Genomic DNA, 22,512 nt, shown 5'->3' on the forward strand with positions numbered 1-22,512 from the left:
TGTTTGCATAATAAAACACACACACGGATTGCCATGTGCACATGAGATGCAAGAGTTCAAACAGACAGCCTATTCCACTTGATTGTATTTATTAGAGCCTCGACCTACTGCTACATTGAACAATCCTCCAGAAAATGCACAGTTAGAATTATTTGTGAAGTGGTTTCAAAGTTGTAGTTCTGGGACAAAGAGACATGTTAGTATGAAGTTACAAGAGATTATGAATCCCGCATCTACCACGCTTACACAACCCTAGGTGAAGATTAAAACAAAAGGTCGTCCAAAAGTTGACACATCTACTCGACGTTTGCCTTATGCTTTTGAGGTTGTCTTATTTGGTCAAGATAGTGTACACTTAACTGACAATGTTGTTACAAGACCGTCATGTAAGAAGCCAAAGACTATACCCCAAAAGCGATCAGTATGCAATAGTCAGACACAACCATTGCCATATGTGAATCCAAAGAAGCCGCCTTAAGATCTACCTGTAAATAGTTATAATATTAAATTTGTATACTGTTGTTTATATCGTAATTTGGGTCTAGAGGCCTAAACCCATTGTAGATGACTCTTGCTTAACACTAGAGTTTAACAAGTGGTTTCCTAAACATATGTTGATACATATTAGAGGGGCACAAGATGTTAAGCGTGATGGTAATTGTAGTTTTAGTGCCATTGGATCATTGATGGGGTTTGGTGACAATGCTTGGGGCAAAGTATGCAGACTTGTTGAAGGAGTTGAGGAAAGAATCTATCATATACTAGTTAATATTTAATGGTAAGGAATGGGTACAACATATTAAGTTTATATTGGACTATTTTGAGGACTTCCTACTTCAAGATAGGTGGATGACTATACCAGATATGGGACACCTCATTGCATCTTGTTATAATGTAATCCTCATGACTTGGTCAGTACATCAGTCACTTATATTTTTTTCCATGTGAGACTGCTCTGGATTCTATCTATCGCCATGAGATTTCTATTGGATTTGTTAACCACAATCACTGGATTAAGGTAAAAAAATAAAGATGTTTATGCATATATATGTTTGCTTACTATTCTTTTCACATAACTTGATTTATTTTATTTTTTATTTTATTTTACAGGTTTATTTGGAAGGTCAACACCCTATGCCACCAATTGATGAGCGTTGGTTGAGATGTACAACTATAACTGCATCAAATTGGCTTACGCCATATCAAGATCGTATACGTCAGTTTAGAAATGAAGCTAGTGTAGGGGACCCTTATGATAATGACCCTATATTTATTGAGTAGTTTTGTGAAGCATCATATTGGTGACATTAATTATTATTTTCATTTTCATTATATCATTGGAGAAATTATACAATAGTACCGTAGCACAAATGAGGTGGTGCTACAACCCAATAGTTTTTTTTTACACGCAATAAAACTTTAACACGTTGGAAATTAAACTCAAACGAAGTTGTAACGTTAGGCAACGTCGTTGTGGTCATCTGACGGTTTAACACTGTTTGCGTTTAACCCGACTAGATTCTTCTTTGAAGCTATTCTTGATCGAAATTTCTGATAATTTGTTGAAGCTCCTCAAATTTATCTCTTACTCTCAAGGTCTGGGTTTTCTATTGTTCAATTCCTCTAAGCCAATTTTTTGATTTTTTCTTAAATTGTGGATGAAATTGAGCATTCATTGTTGTTAATAATCAAGACACGTATGAAATTTTTTAGAATCTTCTAAGGTGTTGGTGCAATCTGGAGTTGGGTTCGAAAAATCCTACATTCAATCAGTTGTCATTTACAAGGCTAAGGAGGGAGGGGCTACGATGGAGACTAGTTTTTTTTTTCCAGACTAGCCGCTGCGAAGCACCACGACGACCGCCTTGACCTCGTCGACTACCACATTCAGATCTTGATTTCACCCAAAACAATATGATATCTTTCTCGATTATTAAAGAAAAAGAAACAACAATATCATCCATACTTCAAACAATCAATCAGAATTTTGAACTGTGAAGAGCTTTTCTTTCGGTTTCTTAGCATAAAAAAGGAACATAATTCAAAAAAAAAAAAAAAAAGGAACATAATTGACCTTATGAAAACATCAGTAACGACGTTAGAACGCATTTAAGCAATGTCTGTCGTGTCAAAATTTTACCACGTGTTGAAAAACTACCGGGCTGTAGCACCACCTCATCTATGCCACGGTACTATTGTATAATCTCTCATACCATTGGCAGTTCTTGTTTTGTAACATAAATATAATAATTATGATGACTTTTTGCTCATTTGGCTTTTTCCAGCACAAAAAATGTCATGAGATAATTTGTGCTTAATTTCCCATTTGTCCTTTTGTGTTTTTAACTAAAGAGGTGGTGAAAAAAACGTAAACATTTTTAGTAGAAGCATAAATCTATATGAAAAGTCAAAGATTTATAAACACTATTAAAAAGTTAGTTTTAAGATTTGTTTAACAGCACTCTTCGAGGAATCCCTAAAAACCATTGCCGAATCCCTTTTTCCGGGAAAGAAAATCTAAGGGCCCGTCTGGTAACGTTTTCGGAGAATATTTTCATAGAATGAAAACAAGAAAACAAATTTGCATTTTCAGGAAATGAAAATGCTTTTGGTAGATAATTAAAAAACAAAAACAATGAAAATGTGTCTGATAGTACAATTATTTTTCATGTGTATTTTTGCTAATTTCAGTTCTAATTCTTTTATTTAAATTATGATATTTTAGAGGCTAAAATTATTATAAACAATGAAAATATGCATGGTAGTACAAATTAAGAATAATATTATATGAATTATTTTTCAAAGGTATTTTTGCTAATTTCTGTTTTGAAAAAATATTTTTAAAAATGTAAAATTCTATTGTTTTTTAAAAGATAAAACTATCTTTGATCTCCTTTCTTTTTTCTTTTCTCCTTTTTCTCCTTTTCTTTCTTTCTTCCTCTTTCCTAGGGGTGGGCACTCAAATCGGCAAACCGGAAATCCGAGCCGAACCACACCGAACCAAAATGGAAAAAAATTGAGTTGACCAAAAAGTCAAAAATCCGTCAAAAACCGAACCGGACCAGTTTGGACCGGTTTCGGATCCGGTTCCATGTCTTCAAAAACCGAACCGGGCCGAACCGAACCGGTGAAACTAAAAAAATATATAATTTCAATATATATTTATATTTAATGCTATATTTTTAATTTCACTAAAAAAAAACTTAATATTTATCCAAATTCAATGTCAAAATATCTCTCTTTTCTCACTTTAATATTTATTTTTTATATGAAATTGAATAATTTGTTAATTTTCAAGTAAAAAAATAATATTTCAGTTGAGAATTGTATTACAAAAAAATTTTAAAAAATAATTTTTATAATCCGGTTCAAAACCGAACCGGAACCGGAACCGGAACCGGTTCAAACCGAACTGGACAGTTTTTGAATTTTTTTAATTAAAACCGAACCGAACCAAACCGCATGAATAGTAACGAATCGGTTCTAATTTGAGGCAAAAATCGGTCCAAACCGAACCGTGCCCACCCCTACTCTTTCCTTCCCAGACCCGTTCCTTTTTCTTTCCTTCTTCCTCTTCTCTACTTTCTCTTTTCTTCTTCCTTCCCTCTTTTTCACTCTCACTCCTCCTTCCTTCCATTACATAAATCCCATCAACCCACCTCTCTGGTTCCCCTAATTAATGGTTGTGGTGGTTAGATTAGATGGTGATGGTGGTTGAGTTGGGTATGTGGTGGCTGGTTTCTCTCATCTCTCCCTCTGCAACTCTCTCTCACTCTCTTTTTTTCCTTTCCCTTCTTCTTCCTCTTTCTGATTCTTTCTCTTCTTCTTCTTCCCCTTTTTTTTCTTTTCTTCTTCCTCTTTGTCTTTTTCCCTTAGTTGCAGATTTGTGTGATTATGAGTTTTTTTTTTCTTGAAATTTTGGGGCTGATTATGGTTGGAAGGAGGAGATTTTATTGTTTTCGATATAATTTGATTGGATTGTTTGCTCAAGTGACGGAGGAGAGTTTGCTTTGATTTAGAGAGGTTGAAAACAAAAACGCCGAAAACGAAAACGACTTCCTGACGTTTTCAACATTTATTCATACTTTCATTTTCATTCTCAGAAAACAATTTTAGCTTATTTCTCAAAATAACCCACCGAACATGTTTTCAAGTGAAAATAGAAAACAAAAACAGAAAATGGCCCTTGAAAATGATACCGAACGGGCCCTAACATGTTTTGGGGATTAATTGAAATATATATAGATTTATTTTGTTGATGGAGAAATGAAAAAAAAAACAATACAAAACCTAGCGACCCATAAGAGCATGTCCAGCGCACATACAAAACCAGGCAAAAGGCTGCCTTTGTGAGCCCAAATGGCCTCCAGCGCGCAGCCAACAGCCCAGGCAAGGCCTGGGTCCCACCAGCCTGGGCAAGCCCAAGGGCAGATCTTGCCTGGGCTTCAGCCCGAAAGTGCTAACGTCAGCAAGCAAAAATAAATTCAAAAAAATCCAAAAAAATTCAATTTTTTATATAAAAAAATACTAAAAAATTATAGATGTTTTCCCTATAAATACATAACAATTTTATCCACTTTCCCTATAAATACATAACAAGTTTATATTTTGTTGCATATTCTTTTTTTTTTCTTGCCCTTGCCCTTGCCTTATCCCTTATGGGTGGAGATGCTCTAAATGGCCCAAACAGAAAGCCCATTTCCAAAGTTTACTGAACTGAGAAAGGAAATGGAGACAAATTCCTCGCTCCTCCTCTTCCTCCTCCTTTCTTAGCTCACTCACACTTCCAGTCCACCGCCAACCCCACCAAAACGACACCACACCAACCCAAAACGACAATGCAAGCACAGCCAACCCCCAACATCCCAGTTAGCGAGTTCTACTGGACTCTCCTCCACAAAGCCGACAAAAAATTCTCCAAAATTCGAGAGCTCCCTTATTACCATCGCAACAGGTTCTTCCAATTCCCATCCATTTCTTGCATCAAAATCTAAATTTTCAAAATTTATTTCTTAATTTTAATTTTAATTTATTTATTTTGGCAAAATTTTGGTCAGGCACGAGTACGATGCTTACTTCTACAAGGTCTTCAAGGTGTACACGCAGCTATGGAAGTTCCAGCAAGAAAATCGCCAAAAGCTCGTGGAGGCCGGTCTTCGTCGATCGGAGATCGGCGAGATCGCGTCGCGAATCGCTCAGCTGTACTTGGGCCAGTACATGCGGACCAGCGAGGCCAGCTACCTCTCCGAGGCTTACATATTCTACGAGGCGATTTTGAGCAGAGAATACTTTAAGGAGGGCATGTTTCAGGGCCTGGGCTTGGCCAGCAAGCAGCTCAGGTTCATTTCTAGGTTTCTCATGGTCTGCTTGCTTTTGAATCGGCGGGAGATGGTGCAGCAGCTGCTTAATCAGCTCAGAGTCTTGGTTGATGAGTGCAAGAGGACATTCCAGGTTTGTGCTTTTTTCAGTATTTTGTTATTAAGGTTTTTTCTTGAACTACTCGTGAACATTGAATTGCTCTGTCTATTTTTGTTTCGTTTTTAAAATGAAAAATTAAATTTAGTGTGTATTTTTGTGTGTTTATCCCCAATTCTTAATTTCAAACTTGAAAAGACAAGAAATATCGAAAATCTGTACAAGTATATACAAAAAAGGAAATGGAAAGAAAGAAAAATAAGAATGCAATAAATATATCTCAATATTTATATAAGATTATATATAACTAACTAGGCAATCATAACATCATGGATAAAGGAATAGTTTTAAGGGGCTCTGCAGTCATTGAGAATAATGGAAAAACATCAGTTTGGTGTGATTTTATGGATTCCCAAATGGATGTTGTAGCTTTGATTGTAAAATCATAATTTATTTTTTTGATATTTATGGGGTTAACTGCGGTCTGTGACTTAGTCATACGATTCTGTTTCCATGTAATATGTAATGCATAGCTCTATAATTACTTTTCCCACTCAAATTCATGGATGGAAGTTGAAAAGTTTAAGCATTTGTGTTCTTGCAGATAGGTTTTATAGTGACATTTTAATGATCTTGTTTCCAGGAAACTGATTTTAAAGAATGGAAGCTGGTGATTCAGGAAATAGTTAGATTTTTGAAAGCTGACACAGCTTTTATGAATATCAGGCCTTTGAGGTATAGTCTTGTCCTAGACTGTCATCCAGATTCCTTACCACATGTTTCCGCATCAGTTGCAAAGAGGTCTTTGAGACTACGTGATGCGATACTGAGCAGCTACCATCATAATGAGGTTAGGTATTGAGGTTTTTCCTTCACTCTTTTTCTCTTGGACAATGAAACAATAATTGTTCAAGTAAATTGCAATCCTTTGTGGACAAGTTGTGTCACTTAATATAAAACAGCTAGTGCACAAAAGCTCTAGCTAACAACAACAAAACAGCCAATCCTTGTGGACTATGTACTCTTTTCTTCTTTCCTATTTTGATATTTCTGTTTCTAGATGTAGTTCAGATGGATGATCGTTAAGGGGACCTCTTGTTTTATGTGTTGTAACTGTCATCTTTTATTTAGTGAAAATTATTTTTCTTGAATTAAAAAAAGACAACAAAAAATCCAAATACGAACAGCTTTCCAATCTGCAAAAATAACTGGAATAGGTTCTCGGTTACTTCTTGATGTTTCCAATCCACAAAGTAGTCAAGGTTCTCAATTACATATTTTTTGATTCCTTATGAATATAATAACTGGACTACTTTTGTGACATTTTCTGTTTTCTCTATGGTTATATCCAAATCAGGTAAAGTTTTCAGAGCTCACTCTTGACACTTTTAGGATGCTTCAGTGTCTGGAGTGGGAACCTAGTGGCTCATTTTACCAGTCAAGTGGTGCTAAAAATGGTCAGAATGGGGCACCAGCTTCCAGCCGCATTAACTACTCCCAGGATATTGCTGATCCTACCCTGCCACCAAACCCACGAAAAGCTGTCTTATATCGTCCTTCTGTTACCCATTTTCTAGCAGTGAGTATAATGGGTAATGTTAATTTACTGATCAATTGCTCATTGCTCTTGACTTGTTAGCTTGTAGAACATTTTGGATGTATTGAAACTACAGTAGTATAAATCTATGATGAGGTTGTAACCTTTCTTCCATATACTAGTTATGTTCAATGGCATTGACTACTGAAAGTCTTAAAAGCAGTGCCTTTGTAAAACAACGAGAATCAACTTAAATGGAAAAACCATGGACAGCCCTGTTTACTTGAGCTGCTAGAATGAAGTCAAAGACTAGTGACCTACACAATCATTCTTGTGTAAACATTGTGAGGTTGGAGTTTCTTTTTCTGAAATATATCCCTCTTGAGTTTAATGCAAGTTACATAGAAGCATGTCCTTTTGTTCTTGGTTTGAGCAGCTATCATCCTGCTATGCATCTGTGTCTCAACAAACTTGTATATGACAATAGAGTTTCTCCTTCATTCTGTTACATCTGCCCCCTCATCCCCTCTATGCAATTAGTTTCGGCCATCTTTGTAGGATTTATGCTTGAAACTGAAGTTTCATGCTTTAAAAGAAAACTTTTGAGGTATGATTCTTATTGTACATGGGCCAAATCTTGTGTAGGACCCAGATGTGTTTGGATTGTGTCACAGTCGTGTCATGGCCCATAATCCTTTTTCTTTTTGCAGACACTTAAGCAATTCCATCTGACGTACGTTAGAGGCTTATTGAGTGCCTGTCCACATCTGATGGGCATCGGGTGTGGTAGGAGGCATGGCTCTGCATCATAGTATCTATAGTTGGAAGATCAAGCTAATAATTACTACATATCAATTTGTAAAATAATGAACAATTTATATTTATACTGTGACTTTGAGTGAGCACACCATTGTTTTCAGTAAACACATATGGAATGGGTTTGGATCAAATATAACTCTTACCATCATTTTTTTCCCTTTTGCAATAGTTAATTCTCCTTGTATCTGAATAATGATCCTCTCTCTGCAAGATTGCAACAACGATGTTTTATTTTTAATTAAGAGCTGCATAGGTGATAACTTTTCAGTACTGTTTGCATGACTGGCAGGTTTTGGCCACAGTTTCTGAGGAGCTTCCCCCTGATGGAGTTATCTTGATATATCTGTCAGCATCAGGTGTGAGAAATTAGTTTTGTATCTTAGCTCAGGGGTTTCGTTTTGTTTATGTGTTGTGTAAATCAACATTTCTTTTCATAATTAAAATGGTTCATTTAATAGATATTATGCCCCCAGCAGGTGCTGGAATGTACTCAGATGCGACCTCCCCTTCTACGTTGGCTTATCCATCTGATAGACTAAACCCTTCTCACGGACAAAGTAAAGGAGATGGCTCAAGTTTTCAAGCGGGTTGTTTACAGTTTGGTACCCATGGAAATGGAGGTAATTTTCAAATAATGAGGACCAAATAATTACAAACCATCTACTGAAACAAATGAGGAACAAATAATTACATACCATCCATTGAAATGATTAAATTTGGTTATATGCATAAGTAAATATTAAAAATGTTGTCTAAGGGGCCGTCCTGAGTCTAGATTTGCATGACGTCCCTAAAAAGTTGGCCTAGCAAAAGAAAGAAAAAACTCAAAACGTCTGAAATGCCTGCCAAATGTTGTCGTTCTTTCTTCCCTTTCTGTGAGTTCTTGCAAGATGAGGTTGTAGGGGTGCATCAAGGAGAAGCTAGTGATGCACTCTTGATTAGAAGGTGCCTTGGTTCAAATCAAGTGATCTCTAGTACTGGCAGCAATAATAAAATATAAGGTAATATGTTTTCGGAATTATGGTGGTTGAAGGGGTAGGATAGGTTGAGTGGGTTTAAGAAGAGATTGATTTGGTTGAATAAGAAGCAAAATATTTTAACACTTTGTAGTGAATTTGTAATTATGTACCCATAGAAAGTCTAGACCTACATTTGTTGTTTCTCACATGTCATGTTGTTATTGTTTATGAAGATATTGAATTGAACAATAGGAATGGCTTGCTCAAACTTGGATCTTGGTTTGCATAACTTCTAAGGATCAACTATTCTGATATTATACGCAATACCTTTTTCAGGAATGAATAGCATTTATCCTAGTGACTTGGTTCCATTTACAAGAAGACCACTTTTTCTAGTCATTGACTCTGACAACAGTGAAGCTTTTGAGGTAAGTATATTAACTCAATTTTTTTATTACACATCCTTTAGTTAGAAATTTCTAGATGTGTGTATGAGGGTTGGACTGGAATCTCAATAATTTTTTTTACCTGTAAAGAAGTTTAGGGATTTAAAATTGAAGATATGCTGTGAGGTTTAAAATATCAAGGGTAGCTGGATAATCTCTTGTTACAACTCAATAGATTTATGGTCCATAGATTAGCTCTAAGTGTTTTAAGCAAATAAGTTTATGTTTAAAGTTTGCAGTGCTCTCGTTCTGCCGCATTTAGTATTACGCCACCAAAACATCTTTCTGCAAAAATATATACACACTTCAGGTGAAGTGTATTGAAGTTGTTATAAAAATCAGTATATTTAATTTTACTTGAGAAAAATATAAATATTTCTAGCTCTTCATATCACACTACAATATCTGCTGCAAGTTCCTAACTCTCCCCTTATGTTACATCTCTTAAAATTTTCATATGGCCTCATTGGATGCACTGATCATTCCTAAATTGACTAATTTCTTAAAGTTCACAAAATGACTGAAGGTTGAGTACTGTCTTTGGTAGTGATTTCAAATTTCCACAAATGTGTGATATTGTTCTCTGAAGAAGCTGTTAATGTATATAGTAATTGGGTACTGTTAGACGTGCATAGTCAGTTATATCTACTCCCCAAAGAATCAGATGACACCTAGATGCATGTACCTGTCACTATTTAATAATCTTAACCTTCCTCTCTCTCTCTCTCTCTCTCTCTCTCTCTCTCTCTCTCTCTCTCTCTCTCTCCACTGAGCAGAATTATTGGTATGGTAGCTTGATGAGTGAGACCTATGCTCATTTTCCCCCCTTTTCCCTCTTCTTAAAATTCATTTAAGGATCAGTAGAAATCTCTATTACTCTAAACTATAGAGAAGATAATTAATGTTTAAAATGTGCTCAGGCCATAAATGGAGTACAAAAAGGTGAAACACCTGCAATGCTCCTATCTTCTAGTTCTTCATATCCATTTGCTTCTATTGGTTCCTCTCGTCAGTCAAGTGGAAGCCTGTTCACTATTTTCCTCACAGCTCCTTTGCAGGCTTTCTGTTTATTGATCTGTATTTCAGGATCTGACATTGACATGGTGCGTAAAAAGTTGACACTTTTTTCTTTTCTTACTTGAAAAATACATTTATTTAGTGTTTCCTAAAAATTTATGGAATGAAAACGTATCAGGATACATATAACAAGGCCGAGAAGCTTCTTTCCAGTTCATTTAGTGACTGGGGGTCTACTTTGGTGACATCAGACACTATTGATCCTGTTTGGGCACAGATTTTGAGTGACCCATTCCTAAGGCGACTCCTTTTGCGGTATTATTCTATTTCTTCTTTGCTCTTATGTAAAAGTATATAATGTGCAGCCCTGCAGAGTCTCTAGTGTTTTCTTCTTCTTCTTTTTATTTATTTATTGTTGTTGTAATTTTGTCTACCACTATGAAGCTTTATGGACTGCTCTTACAAACGCATCTTTTGGGTCTTTGTCACTGTGAGCATGGAAAATCAAACCGTTATCAGCTCTTTGTATTAATGCTCTCAAATTGGTTAACCTTTTCATCTCTTTGCTTATTTTCTCCTAGAGTTCTTATCTTCTGGGTGAACGGTTCCTTGTCATCTTAGCGTTTCTCTCCAGTACTTAAGTTGTACAAATTCTACTCAATTGTATTTCCCTTGTGTGTGTGATACATGTATCTCTATATAAATTATGTCTTCTTCCTTCAGGTTCCTATTTTGTCGGGCAGCGCTATCACTCTATGCTCCAACTTTCAATAAGAAGGAATTTATTCCCAAATGTATACCGTGTCTTCCAGCGTCTGTCCTGCCAACGACAGCAGCATGTCAAACTGTAATTTTGCAGATAGCGAACGTCTTTGGAGCCACAGGCAAGTTCGTCTTTTCAGAAGGACTTGAACTCCCAGAAAATAGACAGGGTGACTCGGAATCAATGTCATCTTGATGAATCATATGGGGCAAAGGACATTAGAGATAGACAAATGATTTGTGAGTTCCCTGTTGGTGTTTCAGATTCTTGGTGTTTGTATAGGAAATTTCTAAGCCTTCAAGAACGTTCAAGATGATGCAAAACCTTTGTAAGAGACAAGTTGGACTTTGGACTTATTATTTTCTTTTTTATTAAATGGAAAGAAAAACAAAAATTGATGTCTGTATAATAGAAGAGAGCTCTTCTCTTGACAATCCGCCCGAGTGACCCGTCCTAGTTGAATCAGGTTGGCCTGGATTTCAGTTTTCCCTCGAGTCAAGTTGAGTCATAAGCCTTGCTGCCCAACATCTCATTTAGGTGCAACGTTATTTTGTGAACTATTGTGGATGATTTATACTCATTGCACTCGAATTTTCTTTATTGCAAATCTGAAACGCAAACTGTCAAAATATTTATTTTATTTCATTGATACTCAATTAATCATAACATATCTAGAAAAAAATTAATCAGAACATATCTGGAAAAAAAATTAATCATGACATACAAAAAAGCAGGGGCCATAATGGCAGTGAATTTCACTCAATGAGGCATATTCAATGAGGCATATTCTTTTCGGAAAATGCTAGGTTTATAATACTTTTCATACCACAATTGTACCACATCTTTAATAGAGATGGGTCCTATTATATTGGTGGGCTCTGCCTATATTAGAGAGGTGGTACAATCGTGGTATGAAAAATGTGGTAAGCCTACCATTACTCATTTTTTCATGTACATTGGAATTATTTTATTAACAGTGTCTCCACAACCCAATAAAATGGGGTGGACTGACCACAAATACACGGTTCCGTTGATGAGTTTTATTGAGAATACTATCCAAACCAAATCATCGATTCTCAGTTTGGTTCCGTTTAAAAAAAAAAAAAAATTTATTATACCCTAAATTGGAAAAATATCAGGCCAGTCATTCTATGCATATGGATTAACATTTGCGTGGTCACTATGCTTTTATCTTTGTATTAACTCTTTATGGGTATTTGTATTGACCTCTTGTGGCTTATGGTCTCTGTATCTAATTTATAAATAATTATTGCTTTTCTCTATTGAAAAGTAGAAATGGATCTTGATTTGCAGGCCAATGGTCTCAAGTTCGAACCTTATGACATATTGATAGTGTTGTATTAAAAATAGAAACAAAAACAAAAACAATGAGATGAGTTATAAAATAGAGATGAGAAATAAAAGTCAGACGAGGAAGAAAATTAGAAGAGAAAGAAGAGAGAAGGTTAGAAATGCTGGAATTGGGAAAGGAATGGGAAGATGTCTGGTGAAGAGTGAACTCGTAAGTTAGTGAGGTCATATAACTATTTGGAAGGAAGCTACCCGGAGGTCGCTCACTTGGTCCACAAGAAATCCCTTTTGTAGATAATATTTCTGATTAGGTGAAGTTATAGAATGGTACGATATCTCCACGTTAGCGGGTGATACTTCCACTCATATATTGACACTTGTCTTTTTAACTCTCCACTAATTAAATTATTTTCCAGCTAGATATTAGGTATCAGTTTTACCCTTTAGAACTAAACTAAAAAAAGAAAAGAAAAGACGACTGCAGCCAAGTCTGCAGTCCTATACCCCCTCGCTGCCGCCCCCTCCCCTTCTTTTCCTTCATCTCTCTCTCTCTCTCTCTCTCTCCCTCTGAATCACTTTATTTAATGGTTGGCGTTTATTGGATCATCCCTTTTCCTAAACCCTATAATTTCTCCTCATTAGAGTGTTCTCTGAGACGTTTTTCCCGTAGGCTTGGCCCACAGTCGGAGGGCTTTTACTTGCCCTCCAAGAAACTGGCTTTAAAAAAAAAAACATCAAACTTCGCCTACCTCGTCGGCAGAAAGCAGGAGCAATAAAAGCTTACAATTTTAAACACAGAGAGAGAGAAGGTAGCGAGAAGAAGAAGAAGAAGCTCTGCCCTTTTTTTCTACTACCAGGTACTGAATGCTCTCTCATCTCATCTTTGATTCCTTTCCATTTTTTTGTTTTTGTTTTGGCAGAATTTTAAAACTGTAATTAGGGATTGGTTTTAAGGAGTTCCTCTGCTTCCTCTTCTTCAATTCAAATTTCGGTGAAATCTCTTCAGAATCTCAGATTTTCCAATTTGTTTATGCCCGCTTTACATGTTGATAGTATGATACCGTGATATTTCAGGCATTGCATTGCATGTGGAATTTATTAGCGTAATTGATTATGTATTTTCTTTTTTCATCAGTTAGGTTTCAGTATCAATATCATCTCAACTCTAAGCTCTCATCGAAATGGGGATTGATGGTCGAGGTTTGGAATCTGTTGATACATCAAACAGTGTAATATTCATAGGTAAGAGGAAATCATCCAAAAAGAAAGACAATTGTAATATTTTTACTGCATTGAGTGAAGAAGCTGGGGTTGGGAGTGACGTTATTGATGTAGTTGAACCCGAAAAATCAAGTACGGGAACTGGTAAAGTCGAAGCTCTTGATTTTGAATGAAGAGTAAAGAGGTTCCCGAAACTTCGAAAAGCAGGAAAAAGAAGAAGACTGGAAGGACTGCTCAAGAAGAAGATGATTTGGATAAGATTCTTTCTGAGCTAGGTGAGGGGCGTTCGACATCGAAACTTGCTGCTCTGCCTAAGCAAGAGGAGAAAGTCGAGGTTGAACCTGATCTAGTTGCCTCAGTCGATGGTCCGGCTGAGAAGGATGGTGAAGAAGAAGTTCCTCCTACTGTGCCGTCTGCGGCAGCAAAGAAGAAGAAAAAGAAGAAGAAGGAAAAGGAGAAAAAGGCAGCAGCTGCAGGGGATGCTACTTCCTCTGTGGATGTTAATGATGAAAACCATGAAGAAACATAAATTAAAAGGACAGAACCCAAGACAACTCAGGTGAAAGGTAAAGCAGCAGAAAAGAAAGTGCCAAAGCATGTTAGAGAGATGCAAGAAGAGGCCCTTGCTAGGCGAAATGAACAGGAAGATAGAAGAAGAAGGGAAGAAGAGGAGAGAAGAAGAGGAGCGGCTTAGGCTGGAAGAACTTGAGAGGCAAAGGGAGGACGCCAGACGTAGGAAAAGGGAAAGAGAAAGGGAGAAACTACTAAAGAAGAGACTGGAAGGCAAGCCTATAACTGCAAAGGAAAAAGAAGAAGCCCGTCGGCTGGAGGCAATGAGAAACCAGATACTTGCTAATGCAGCAGAGATTTTGCCTCTCCCTACCACAGACCGAGAGAAGCCGTCTAATAGACCCTTGATTCAGAAAAAGAAGTCAAAACCAGCAGCATCGCTCCAAATGGTGTGGCTCCTGCAAAGGCAGTGGAAAACATAGAAGAAGAAGAAGAAGAAAACCAGCAACACACTGTACCCAGGCTGGATTCTGTGGAATGTGACAAGGTTGAAGAGGTGGAATCAACATATATAGAGGAAAAATCTGACATTGCTGAATCTGTTAAAAAGAATGGAATGGAAGGAGAAGCAGAAGAATAAAATGATGATGTTGATGAATGGGATGCAAAGAGCTGGGATGATTCTGCTGTTAATCTTTCTCTTAAACATGGATTTTCTGATGAAGAGATTGACTCTAAGCCTGAACCTGTTGTGAAAAAACACATAAAGAGTGCAGGTGCCAAGCCAACAGTTTCTGCAGAGGAAAATGTTCCTACTCAATCAATAAAAACTCAGAATGTTGAGAATAAGAAAAAAAGTAGGAAGGAAGATGTTGTTGTTGAAAAAGAAACAGCAACTTCAGATGCTGCCCCAAAAGAGAGTGAGGATAACCTTCGTTCACCTATTTGCTGCATTATGGGCCATGTGGATACTGGTAAAACTAACCTATTAGATTGTATACGAGGCACAAATGTTCAGGAAGGTGAGGCTGGAGGTATTACTCAACAAATTGGTGCAACATATTTTCCTGCTGAGAACATCCGTGAGAGAACTAAGGAACTGAGAGCTGATGTGAAGCTGAAGGTCCCAGGTTTATTGGTCATTGATACACCTGGTCATGAATCATTCACTAATTTACGGTCACGGGGTTCAGGTTTATGTGATATTGCAGTTTTGGTTATTGACTTATGCATGGCTTAGAGCCTCAAACAATAGAGTCACTCAATCTTTTGAAAATGAGGAATACAAAGTTCATTGTTGCATTGAATAAGGTGAGGTTTATTATGGTCAAATCTACCCTCTGGTTCACTGCTAGTTTCTCCTCATCAATATTTAATTTTATTTTCTTGAATATCCAACTTTTAGGTGGATAGACTATACGGGTGGAAAACCTGTCGTACGCACCGATTGAGAAGGCAATGAAGCAGCAATCAAAGGATGTAAAAATACAGTTTGAAACGCAGCTCGTACAGGTCTTGTGCATTACAACCTTGTCTTTCTGTTTCACTTTATTAAATTTGGCTTTCCTGGTTAAACCTTCAATGTTTGCATGGGTTGACATATTATCACTCAATTCAAGGAGCAGGGATTAAATACTGAACTGAATAATATGGATAAAGAAATGAGGGAAACGTACAGAATTGTACGTCTTATGAGCTCTAGCCTTATCTTGTTTTTATGGTCTCTGCTGTGAAGGTTATTTCAGTGGTTATCTTTCTGCTGTGTCTTGATAATTTGGTTTGTGAATATTCCAGCGGTGAAGGGATTCCAGATTTGTTATTAGTGTTGGCTAATTGACAGAGAAAACTATGGTTGAGAATCTTACTTACAGAAACGAAGTGCAGGTTTGATTCCTTTTCACCTTGTTTCCAGTTATGTAAAAGGGTTTAACAGTTGAGACATTTGAGTGATCTGATTGGAGGCTGATCTTGTGTACCAGTGTACTGTGTTGGAGGTTAAGGTTATTCAAGGCCTTGGGACAACAATTGATGTTGTACTGGTTAATGGCGTGCTTCACGAAGGAGATCAAATTGTTGTTTCGGCATACAGGCAAGCATCTAAAATCTTTATCAAAGACATTTTACTGAAGTGCTACTTTTACAGTTTTTGCAAACTTTTTCCGTTATTTGTTTTACAAATACAAATGCTTTAGTATTGTCAACATTTTCATAATTTTAGAGATGATTATCATGTTAAATACCATTTTCGGTCTTTTTAGGGACCTATTGTTACTTCAATTCGAGCTTTATTGACACCACATCCGATGAACGAACTTCGTGTGAAGGTAAGTTTTTCTTCTTTTTCTTTTGACATATTCTTTTTGTTATTGATGTATTTTTAGGCCTTTCTCTTTGATTGAATGCATTTGCATTTTTCCTTAAACATGCAAATTGTGTTCTGTTATTTTCTTTTTCTTTTCCAATTTTCGTTTTATAGAAGTTTTTCGGTAATTGTTCTTGATAGACCAGGTTAGCACAAAATTGTTCCAGTAGCTACCCTGTGTGGTTTGGATTAAAGCTTAATTTTTTTTTTCAGTTCAGATACAGTAGGAAACATTTTGGACCATACAATTAACCTAGTTTTATAAAATATTCTTTTTCCTTTCATGGATTAAATTCAACCCAGTGGGATCTTTCATTCACATTTTTTTCCCCTCAACAACGATCCATGTGGCATTTCTAACTTTATAATAAAGTAGGTTCCAGATTTGAGATTCTTTTCCTGTTTAAGTAATGTTGAAGTGCATCAGGGTTTTTTTTTTTTTTTTTTTTGGATGTTAACTATTTGAACATCCTTTTTGCTAAATATATCTTTTGATTATTTTTTCTCTGTTATCAACTGGATTATTCCAAAAGTTAAATTGGTTTCTCATATGAACCTCTAGTGTCTGAGACAACGCACTGTCCACTGCATCAGATGATGATTTTATGGTTCTTGGTTTCAGGGAACGTATCAGAATCATCGTGCAATCAAGGGTGCACAGGGTATCAAAATCACAGCACCGGTAATTCTTGGTTGAAGTCAAGGCCAATCCACTTCTACTTATTTATAAGGTATTTTCCAGTGGACTCGTGTTGTGTGAGATTTACTTGATGTTTCATTTTTTATGCAGGGTCTTGAGCATGCTATTGCTGGCGCTGCTCTATATGTGGTAGGGCCTCAGGATGATTTGGAAGAGGTCAAGGAAACAGCTATGGGAGACATGAAGTCAGTCTTGAGCAGGATTGACAAGAGTGGTGAGGGAGTTTGCGTACAAGCATCTACTCTAGGCTCCTTGGAAGCATTGCTAGAGTTTTTGAAGACCCCAGAAGTTAATATTCCTGTTAGCGGTATTGGTATAGGCACTGTACATAAAAAGGATGTCATGAAGGCCAGTGTAATGCTTGAAAAGAAGAAAGAGTTTGCCACCGTTTTGGCATTTGATGTCAAAGTGACACCAGAGGCCTGGAAACTTGCAGATGATTTGGGTGTGAAGATTTTTATGGCTGATATCATCTATCACTTATTCAATCAATTTAAGGGCTATATCAAAGGAGGAAAAGAAGAAGGAATCTGCTGATGAAGCTGTCTTTTCTTCTGTGATCAAGATTTTACCAAACTCTGTTTTCAACAAGAAGGATTCAATTCTCTTGGGGTTTGATGTTCTTGAAGGCATTTTAAAGGTACTACTATATACACTGGATTTGTTTGACTTCCACACGCCCTGCTTCTCTTAAAAAGGAAAAAAATGTTTAATGAGAACCCAAGCCACTTGGTTTTTGAAAGCCTTTAGAAGGTCCTGCATCACTTTGGATAAACTAGTGGAGTTTCTCAAGAAGATTATGGACTTTCATGATTTATTTTAGAAACTGGGGTCTAGATAATTCTCAGGGGGCTTCGCAGGAGTTTTCTGAAAGGGTTATATTATAAGATTAACGAAATGTTTGTCAATTATATCCAGCTATCTTTATATTTTATGCACTTTGTGCAGGTTGGAACTCCAATTTGTATTCCTCAAAGAGATTTAATTACTATTGGGGGCATCGCATCCATAAAAAATAACCACAGACCTGTTGATATAGCAGAAAAGGGGATGAAGGTATCCATTAAGGTATGATAAATTTTGGCACGTATATATACACACTCATGTTTTCAATATCAGTTGGTAGTACATTTCTGCAACCTTTAATGTTCTTTTTGAAGCTGCTGCTATTCTTGTCATGGGTAAAACTATGGAGTTATCCCAGCAGAAGTTATAGGGCTTTATCACTTTATTGATGAAACAGTGGCTCGTAGAAATTTAGGCTTTATTGGATCAATGCTCTTTTGTATGACTAATGACATCTTCGTATGGTTTAGGAGTCCTTTAATGAGAATCTTGGTACTCGGAAACTTTGCATTCCATGTCCATGGCTCATTGATTGGGCTGCAGCTCACTTGAATGGGAAACTCTTGTCTACCCCGTTATCCTAGATCAAATCCAATTGGGATCTCCCTGATGGAGTATTCTGGACTTCTTCGAGCTAGTTCTTTGGTGCATTTTTGGCCTTCGTTTTTATGATTCTTTATTGGTTTTAGCATTTTGCCTTTCCTCCTCTTTACTATCTGGGTGATCTGGTTCCTGTCTACTTCTGAATCCCCTTGGTTTTAGTGACTAGCTGGTTGCCGTGTTTGAGACAGGTTTGGCATGTTCTTGGAGTTGGAGCTATGACCTTGTTTCCAGTTTGTTTCTTCATTTTGCTTTTATTGACTGCTATTAGATGGTGGCCTGATTTACTTGGAGTTTACTCTTTGGTGCTCTTCTGGCCTTGGTTCTTACAATTCTTCCGTACTTAGCATGTTGCCAAAGTGTTAGTTGCTAGCTGATTGTGTGCTGCAATCATTTAGGTCTGGATTGGCTTGTTACTGTGGTTTCTTGTATTTTGTTTGTTTTCTGGTGTTGTGTTTTTCCTGTCCTACGTTGATTTTTAAAAAAGTCCACTTGAACTTTTGTTGTATTATTTGGGCTTTGCTCTACTCTCCATTTGGTCAATTTATTCTTTTCTTAACCAAAAAGAAAAAACCGTTGCACTTAATTGTAGTGTGCTTACTCAGGTCTTTTTTTGTGTGTTCATGCAGATAGTTGGGACGAATCCTGATGAGCAGCAAAAGATGTATGGTAGGCATTTTGGAATTGAAGATGAACTTGTCAGCCATATCTCAAGGAGGTCGATTGACGCACTGAAAGCGAATTACCGGGTAAGTTTGAATTTGTTTACAGTTGAGTCTTGGACAATGTACAACTCAACCACAGCTCTTAATTGTAATTTTAAATATTCAGGATGAACTCTCAAATGACGAGTGGAAGCTGGTTGTAAAATTGAAGAAGCTTTTCGAGATACTGTGAGAGAAGCGGCAATCAGAAAGAATCCAAGGTCACCTTGTGGAAAGATTTTGATCCTTAAGCTTTACTGCACCATTCCAATTAGATTTGGGCACTCAAGTTCAAATGTGATAGAAAGTGTGAAAATCTGTTAGTATTGTTGATAGACAATGTATCTTGCTTTTTTGATATGCTTTGTCTCTGTGCCTTGATATTTTGTTTCGCTTTCTAAAATGTGCAAGTTCTTGTTGCCCGTCATTGGATTTGTGATTCAATGCTTAGGGTTTTCAACTCTTCCCAAATTTGAAGTTTGTTTCAGTTCCTCAGTTTCTATCTACTATTTAATTTTTGGGTTAACTCCCGAATGTGTTATTTCACTCTTTTCGAACAATTTTGTTTTTATTTTCTTTTGTTTGTTAATGTGTATATAAATTTTTTTTATTTGTATTTTATTGTTTGTTTGTGTATATGTGATGCGTAAGTGGCGTATATATAATGTGTAGTTAGCATTTTTTATTACTTTATGTTTTCAATTTTTATCACAAATCTTGGTGTTTTCAAAGGCCCAAATCCCAATTTTGATAATTTTTTTAATTTTAAATCATCAATAAAAATACCAAGGCCCAAAAGGCCCAAAATCCCAATTTTCTTCTTTTCTCTCATCTCCTTCAGATCCCAAAACCGCACCTATGCTCCTGATCTCTCTGTTTTCTGAATTGCAACCTTCCCCTTTCTTTTCAAGCTTCTGTTATCGAATTGCTTCACTGCGTTTAAATCTGTGCCTCCAGGGCAGGAAGATGAGCTACCTATTGACGACGCTGACGAAGAAGCAAGAGGTGGATTCTCTCATCAGATCTACCATCGACAAAGTCCTCGTCCTCCGCTTCGGCCGAGCTTCCGATTCCGTCTGCCTCCTCCTCGACGACGTCCTCGACAAAACGGCGCGAGAGGTCTCAAAGTTCGCAGCAATTGCGCTCGTCGATATCGATTCTGAGGACATTCAAGTCTACGCCAAATACTTCGACATCACTCTGATTCCATCGACGGTGTTCTTCTTCAATGCCCACCACATGAAGATGGACTCGGGAACAGCGGATCACACCAAATGGGTCGGTGCGTTTCAGCAAAAACAGGACTTCATTGATGTCGTGGAGGCGATTTTTAGAGGAGCTATGAAAGGGAAGCTGATCGTGAGTTGCCCGTTGCCGCCGGAACGAATACCTAAATATCAGTTGCTGTACAAAGATGTGTAGGAGTTGCACAACTCAGGAATTTTGATCAGGTTCTTGATTTCTGCAGTTTTTTGTTAATATTGATATGTATTCGACAAAGATTGCCAATGGAAAAATAAATAAATAAATCTTATTGCCTGTGATCTTTTGGTTGGATGTCAATCTTGGTGATTATGCTTTTCTTGCCAATAGAAAAAAATTAGAGGAGCAATCATGATAACTTTAGCCGTTTGGTCTGTGAGTCAGTTTAGTTAATTTCCAAGAGGTGTAATTTGTTAAGAATTTGTCTGAGAACAAAAAGCTTCATCCATACACACAAAACAGGGAGACATAACTCTTGTATCATTAGATAGAAATATTTGACAAAAGAGGTTTTTGCAGAAATATTGGTTACATCTAAGCAATCACCTAACAAACAAATTTATTTAAAAAAGAACAGTTTAAAAAATTATAACTAGAAGAAAAATAATAGACAAAATGTCAAATTATGTAATAATAACATGTATGTAAGGGGATCTCTAACTCTCTCACTCGAATGCCCACTGGTTCTCCTGACGAATCTTCTTTTCTTCCTCAGGTGTGAAGTCATTCTTGATGTTGAAGGTCTCACGGATCTCTTCAGGTTTCTTTCCCTTGATCATGCCCGCCGCAGTTTCGGCAGTCAAATCCAGCAGGCCCTTGATGTCGAGATAATTTGCAGTCATCATTAGGTGAAACAAAGTGCCCTGGTCCAGCTTCGCGAACTCAGCGTCCCAGTCATTCGGAATGTCCTTTTTGTTGTCGCCATTGGTGGCCTTCTTCAGAATGTCCTCTTTGTTCTCGCCATCGGTGAAGTTCTTCAGAATGTCCTCTTTGTCCTCGCCATCAGTGGCCTCTTCACTGTGCTTCCTGCAGTACTCGATCACCTTCGCTAGGATGTAGCTGGTCACGTTCGGCAGAGGTATTGCGCCATCAGCACAATCGTCCTCCATCATGTGCTTGATGGTCTGCGACTGCATGGCCACAGCCTCCTCCACCTCGAAGATCTCACCGTCGTCGCTCTTCAGGGTTATCTTCTTCATCTCAACGGAGGCCATTGTTTTGGTCTTTGTAATATTAACTAAGACTTTGAGTTGAGAACTTGGAAGAGTTTTTCTTTTTTGGCTATGGAAGTTGAAGGGTTGAGTTATTTGAGTTGCAAAGTTAAGAGACTTTGGGGTGATTTTATAGCCTACTCCTAACACCTTGTTCTTTTAGGAATAGGAGATGAATGTTTTCTTTTTCTTTTTTTCTCGTATTAGGAAACATATTCTCATACTAGGATGGCACCTGTAACAAATAGGAATAATTGTTTTTTTGTGGGTCTGACCTGCAACAGATAGGAAAGGGAAAGTTCTTAAAAACTTTTCCTGTAACAAATTGGAAAGGGAAAGGTTTTTTCTTTCATCTGTATCTTTTGGCCCTTATAGCCATGATTCAGAAAAATAATGCACGACTCCGATTGCTTTCCTGCATTAAACTCAAACTTTTTAATTCATCAGTTGGGGCGACTTTAAATTCATAACAGAACAAAATCACACTTTAAATACTCGGCTCCATTTCCCCAACTTCAAATTCCATCTGCTTTTCCAAAGACGAAGTTTCTCAGCAACCAAATACCCAATTTTTGTTTTGGTATGTTTTTGGTTTAGAAATTTGTATTTCTCTCTCTTCGTACTCTAAAAAGGAAAACTCAGATGCTAGAAAGCATGTAAAAATAAGAGAGTTTCACTATTATGACTAATATAGACGTGAAATGGACTTCAGAAACACATACAAAACCCATTTACAATATAACAAAGAGGCTTCAAGCTTCCTATAAATTACAAAACTTCCATTGATTTCTTAAAACAAGCCCAACCTCAAAAGCTCATAAATAAAAA

The 22,512-nt window shown here is 37.0% G+C and overlaps 3 protein-coding genes and 1 pseudogene across 4 annotated transcripts; 3 read left to right on the plus strand and 1 right to left on the minus strand.

Moving 5' to 3' along the window:
* The first annotated feature begins 4,674 nt into the window (after positions 1–4,674).
* Positions 4,675–11,563, plus strand: LOC117617336 (protein SCAI). Of its 2 annotated transcripts, XM_034346670.1 has the most exons (10): positions 4,675–4,954; positions 5,058–5,451; positions 6,059–6,265; positions 6,773–6,994; positions 8,061–8,127; positions 8,248–8,391; positions 9,067–9,158; positions 10,097–10,279; positions 10,372–10,508; positions 10,917–11,563. In XM_034346670.1, exons 1-10 carry the CDS (start codon positions 4,839–4,841, stop codon positions 11,149–11,151), a joined length of 1,797 nt encoding a protein of 598 aa, XP_034202561.1. In that variant the 5' UTR covers positions 4,675–4,838; the 3' UTR covers positions 11,152–11,563. The 2 variants fall into 2 exon arrangements, with proteins under 2 accessions (XP_034202561.1, XP_034202562.1); XM_034346671.1 differs by lacking the exon at positions 6,773–6,994.
* A 1,381-nt stretch (positions 11,564–12,944) lies between these two features.
* LOC117617341 lies at positions 12,945–19,692 on the plus strand (annotated as a pseudogene).
* Positions 19,693–19,994: 302 nt separating this feature from the next.
* LOC117617338 (thioredoxin-like protein 4B) lies at positions 19,995–22,031 on the plus strand. Its single transcript, XM_034346673.1, has 2 exons — positions 19,995–20,661; positions 21,189–22,031. The coding sequence occupies exon 1, from the start codon at positions 20,069–20,071 to the stop codon at positions 20,630–20,632; it is 564 nt and encodes a 187-aa protein (XP_034202564.1). The 5' UTR covers positions 19,995–20,068; the 3' UTR covers positions 20,633–20,661; positions 21,189–22,031.
* LOC117617339 (SKP1-like protein 1A) lies at positions 20,713–21,791 on the minus strand. Its single transcript, XM_034346674.1, has one exon. It carries the CDS (start codon positions 21,685–21,687, stop codon positions 21,139–21,141), a length of 549 nt encoding a protein of 182 aa, XP_034202565.1. The 5' UTR covers positions 21,688–21,791; the 3' UTR covers positions 20,713–21,138.
* Positions 22,032–22,512: the final 481 nt, after the last annotated feature.

Source organism: Prunus dulcis, chromosome 2, assembly GCF_902201215.1.
Source record: "Prunus dulcis chromosome 2, ALMONDv2, whole genome shotgun sequence".
Lineage (NCBI taxonomy): Eukaryota > Viridiplantae > Streptophyta > Magnoliopsida > Rosales > Rosaceae > Prunus > Prunus dulcis.

Coding starts and splice junctions, on each gene's coding strand:
- LOC117617339 (XM_034346674.1), bottom strand. CDS start 21,687: ATGGCCTCCGTTGAGATGAAGAAGATAACCCTGAAGAGCGACGACGGT.
- LOC117617336 (XM_034346670.1), top strand. CDS start 4,839: ATGCAAGCACAGCCAACCCCCAACATCCCAGTTAGCGAGTTCTACTGG. Junction 4,955..5,057: donor CCTTATTACCATCGCAACAG/GTTCTTCCAATT, acceptor AATTTTGGTCAG/GCACGAGTACGATGCTTACT. Junction 6,995..8,060: donor CTGTTACCCATTTTCTAGCA/GTGAGTATAATG, acceptor CATGACTGGCAG/GTTTTGGCCACAGTTTCTGA.
- LOC117617338 (XM_034346673.1), top strand. CDS start 20,069: ATGCTCCTGATCTCTCTGTTTTCTGAATTGCAACCTTCCCCTTTCTTT.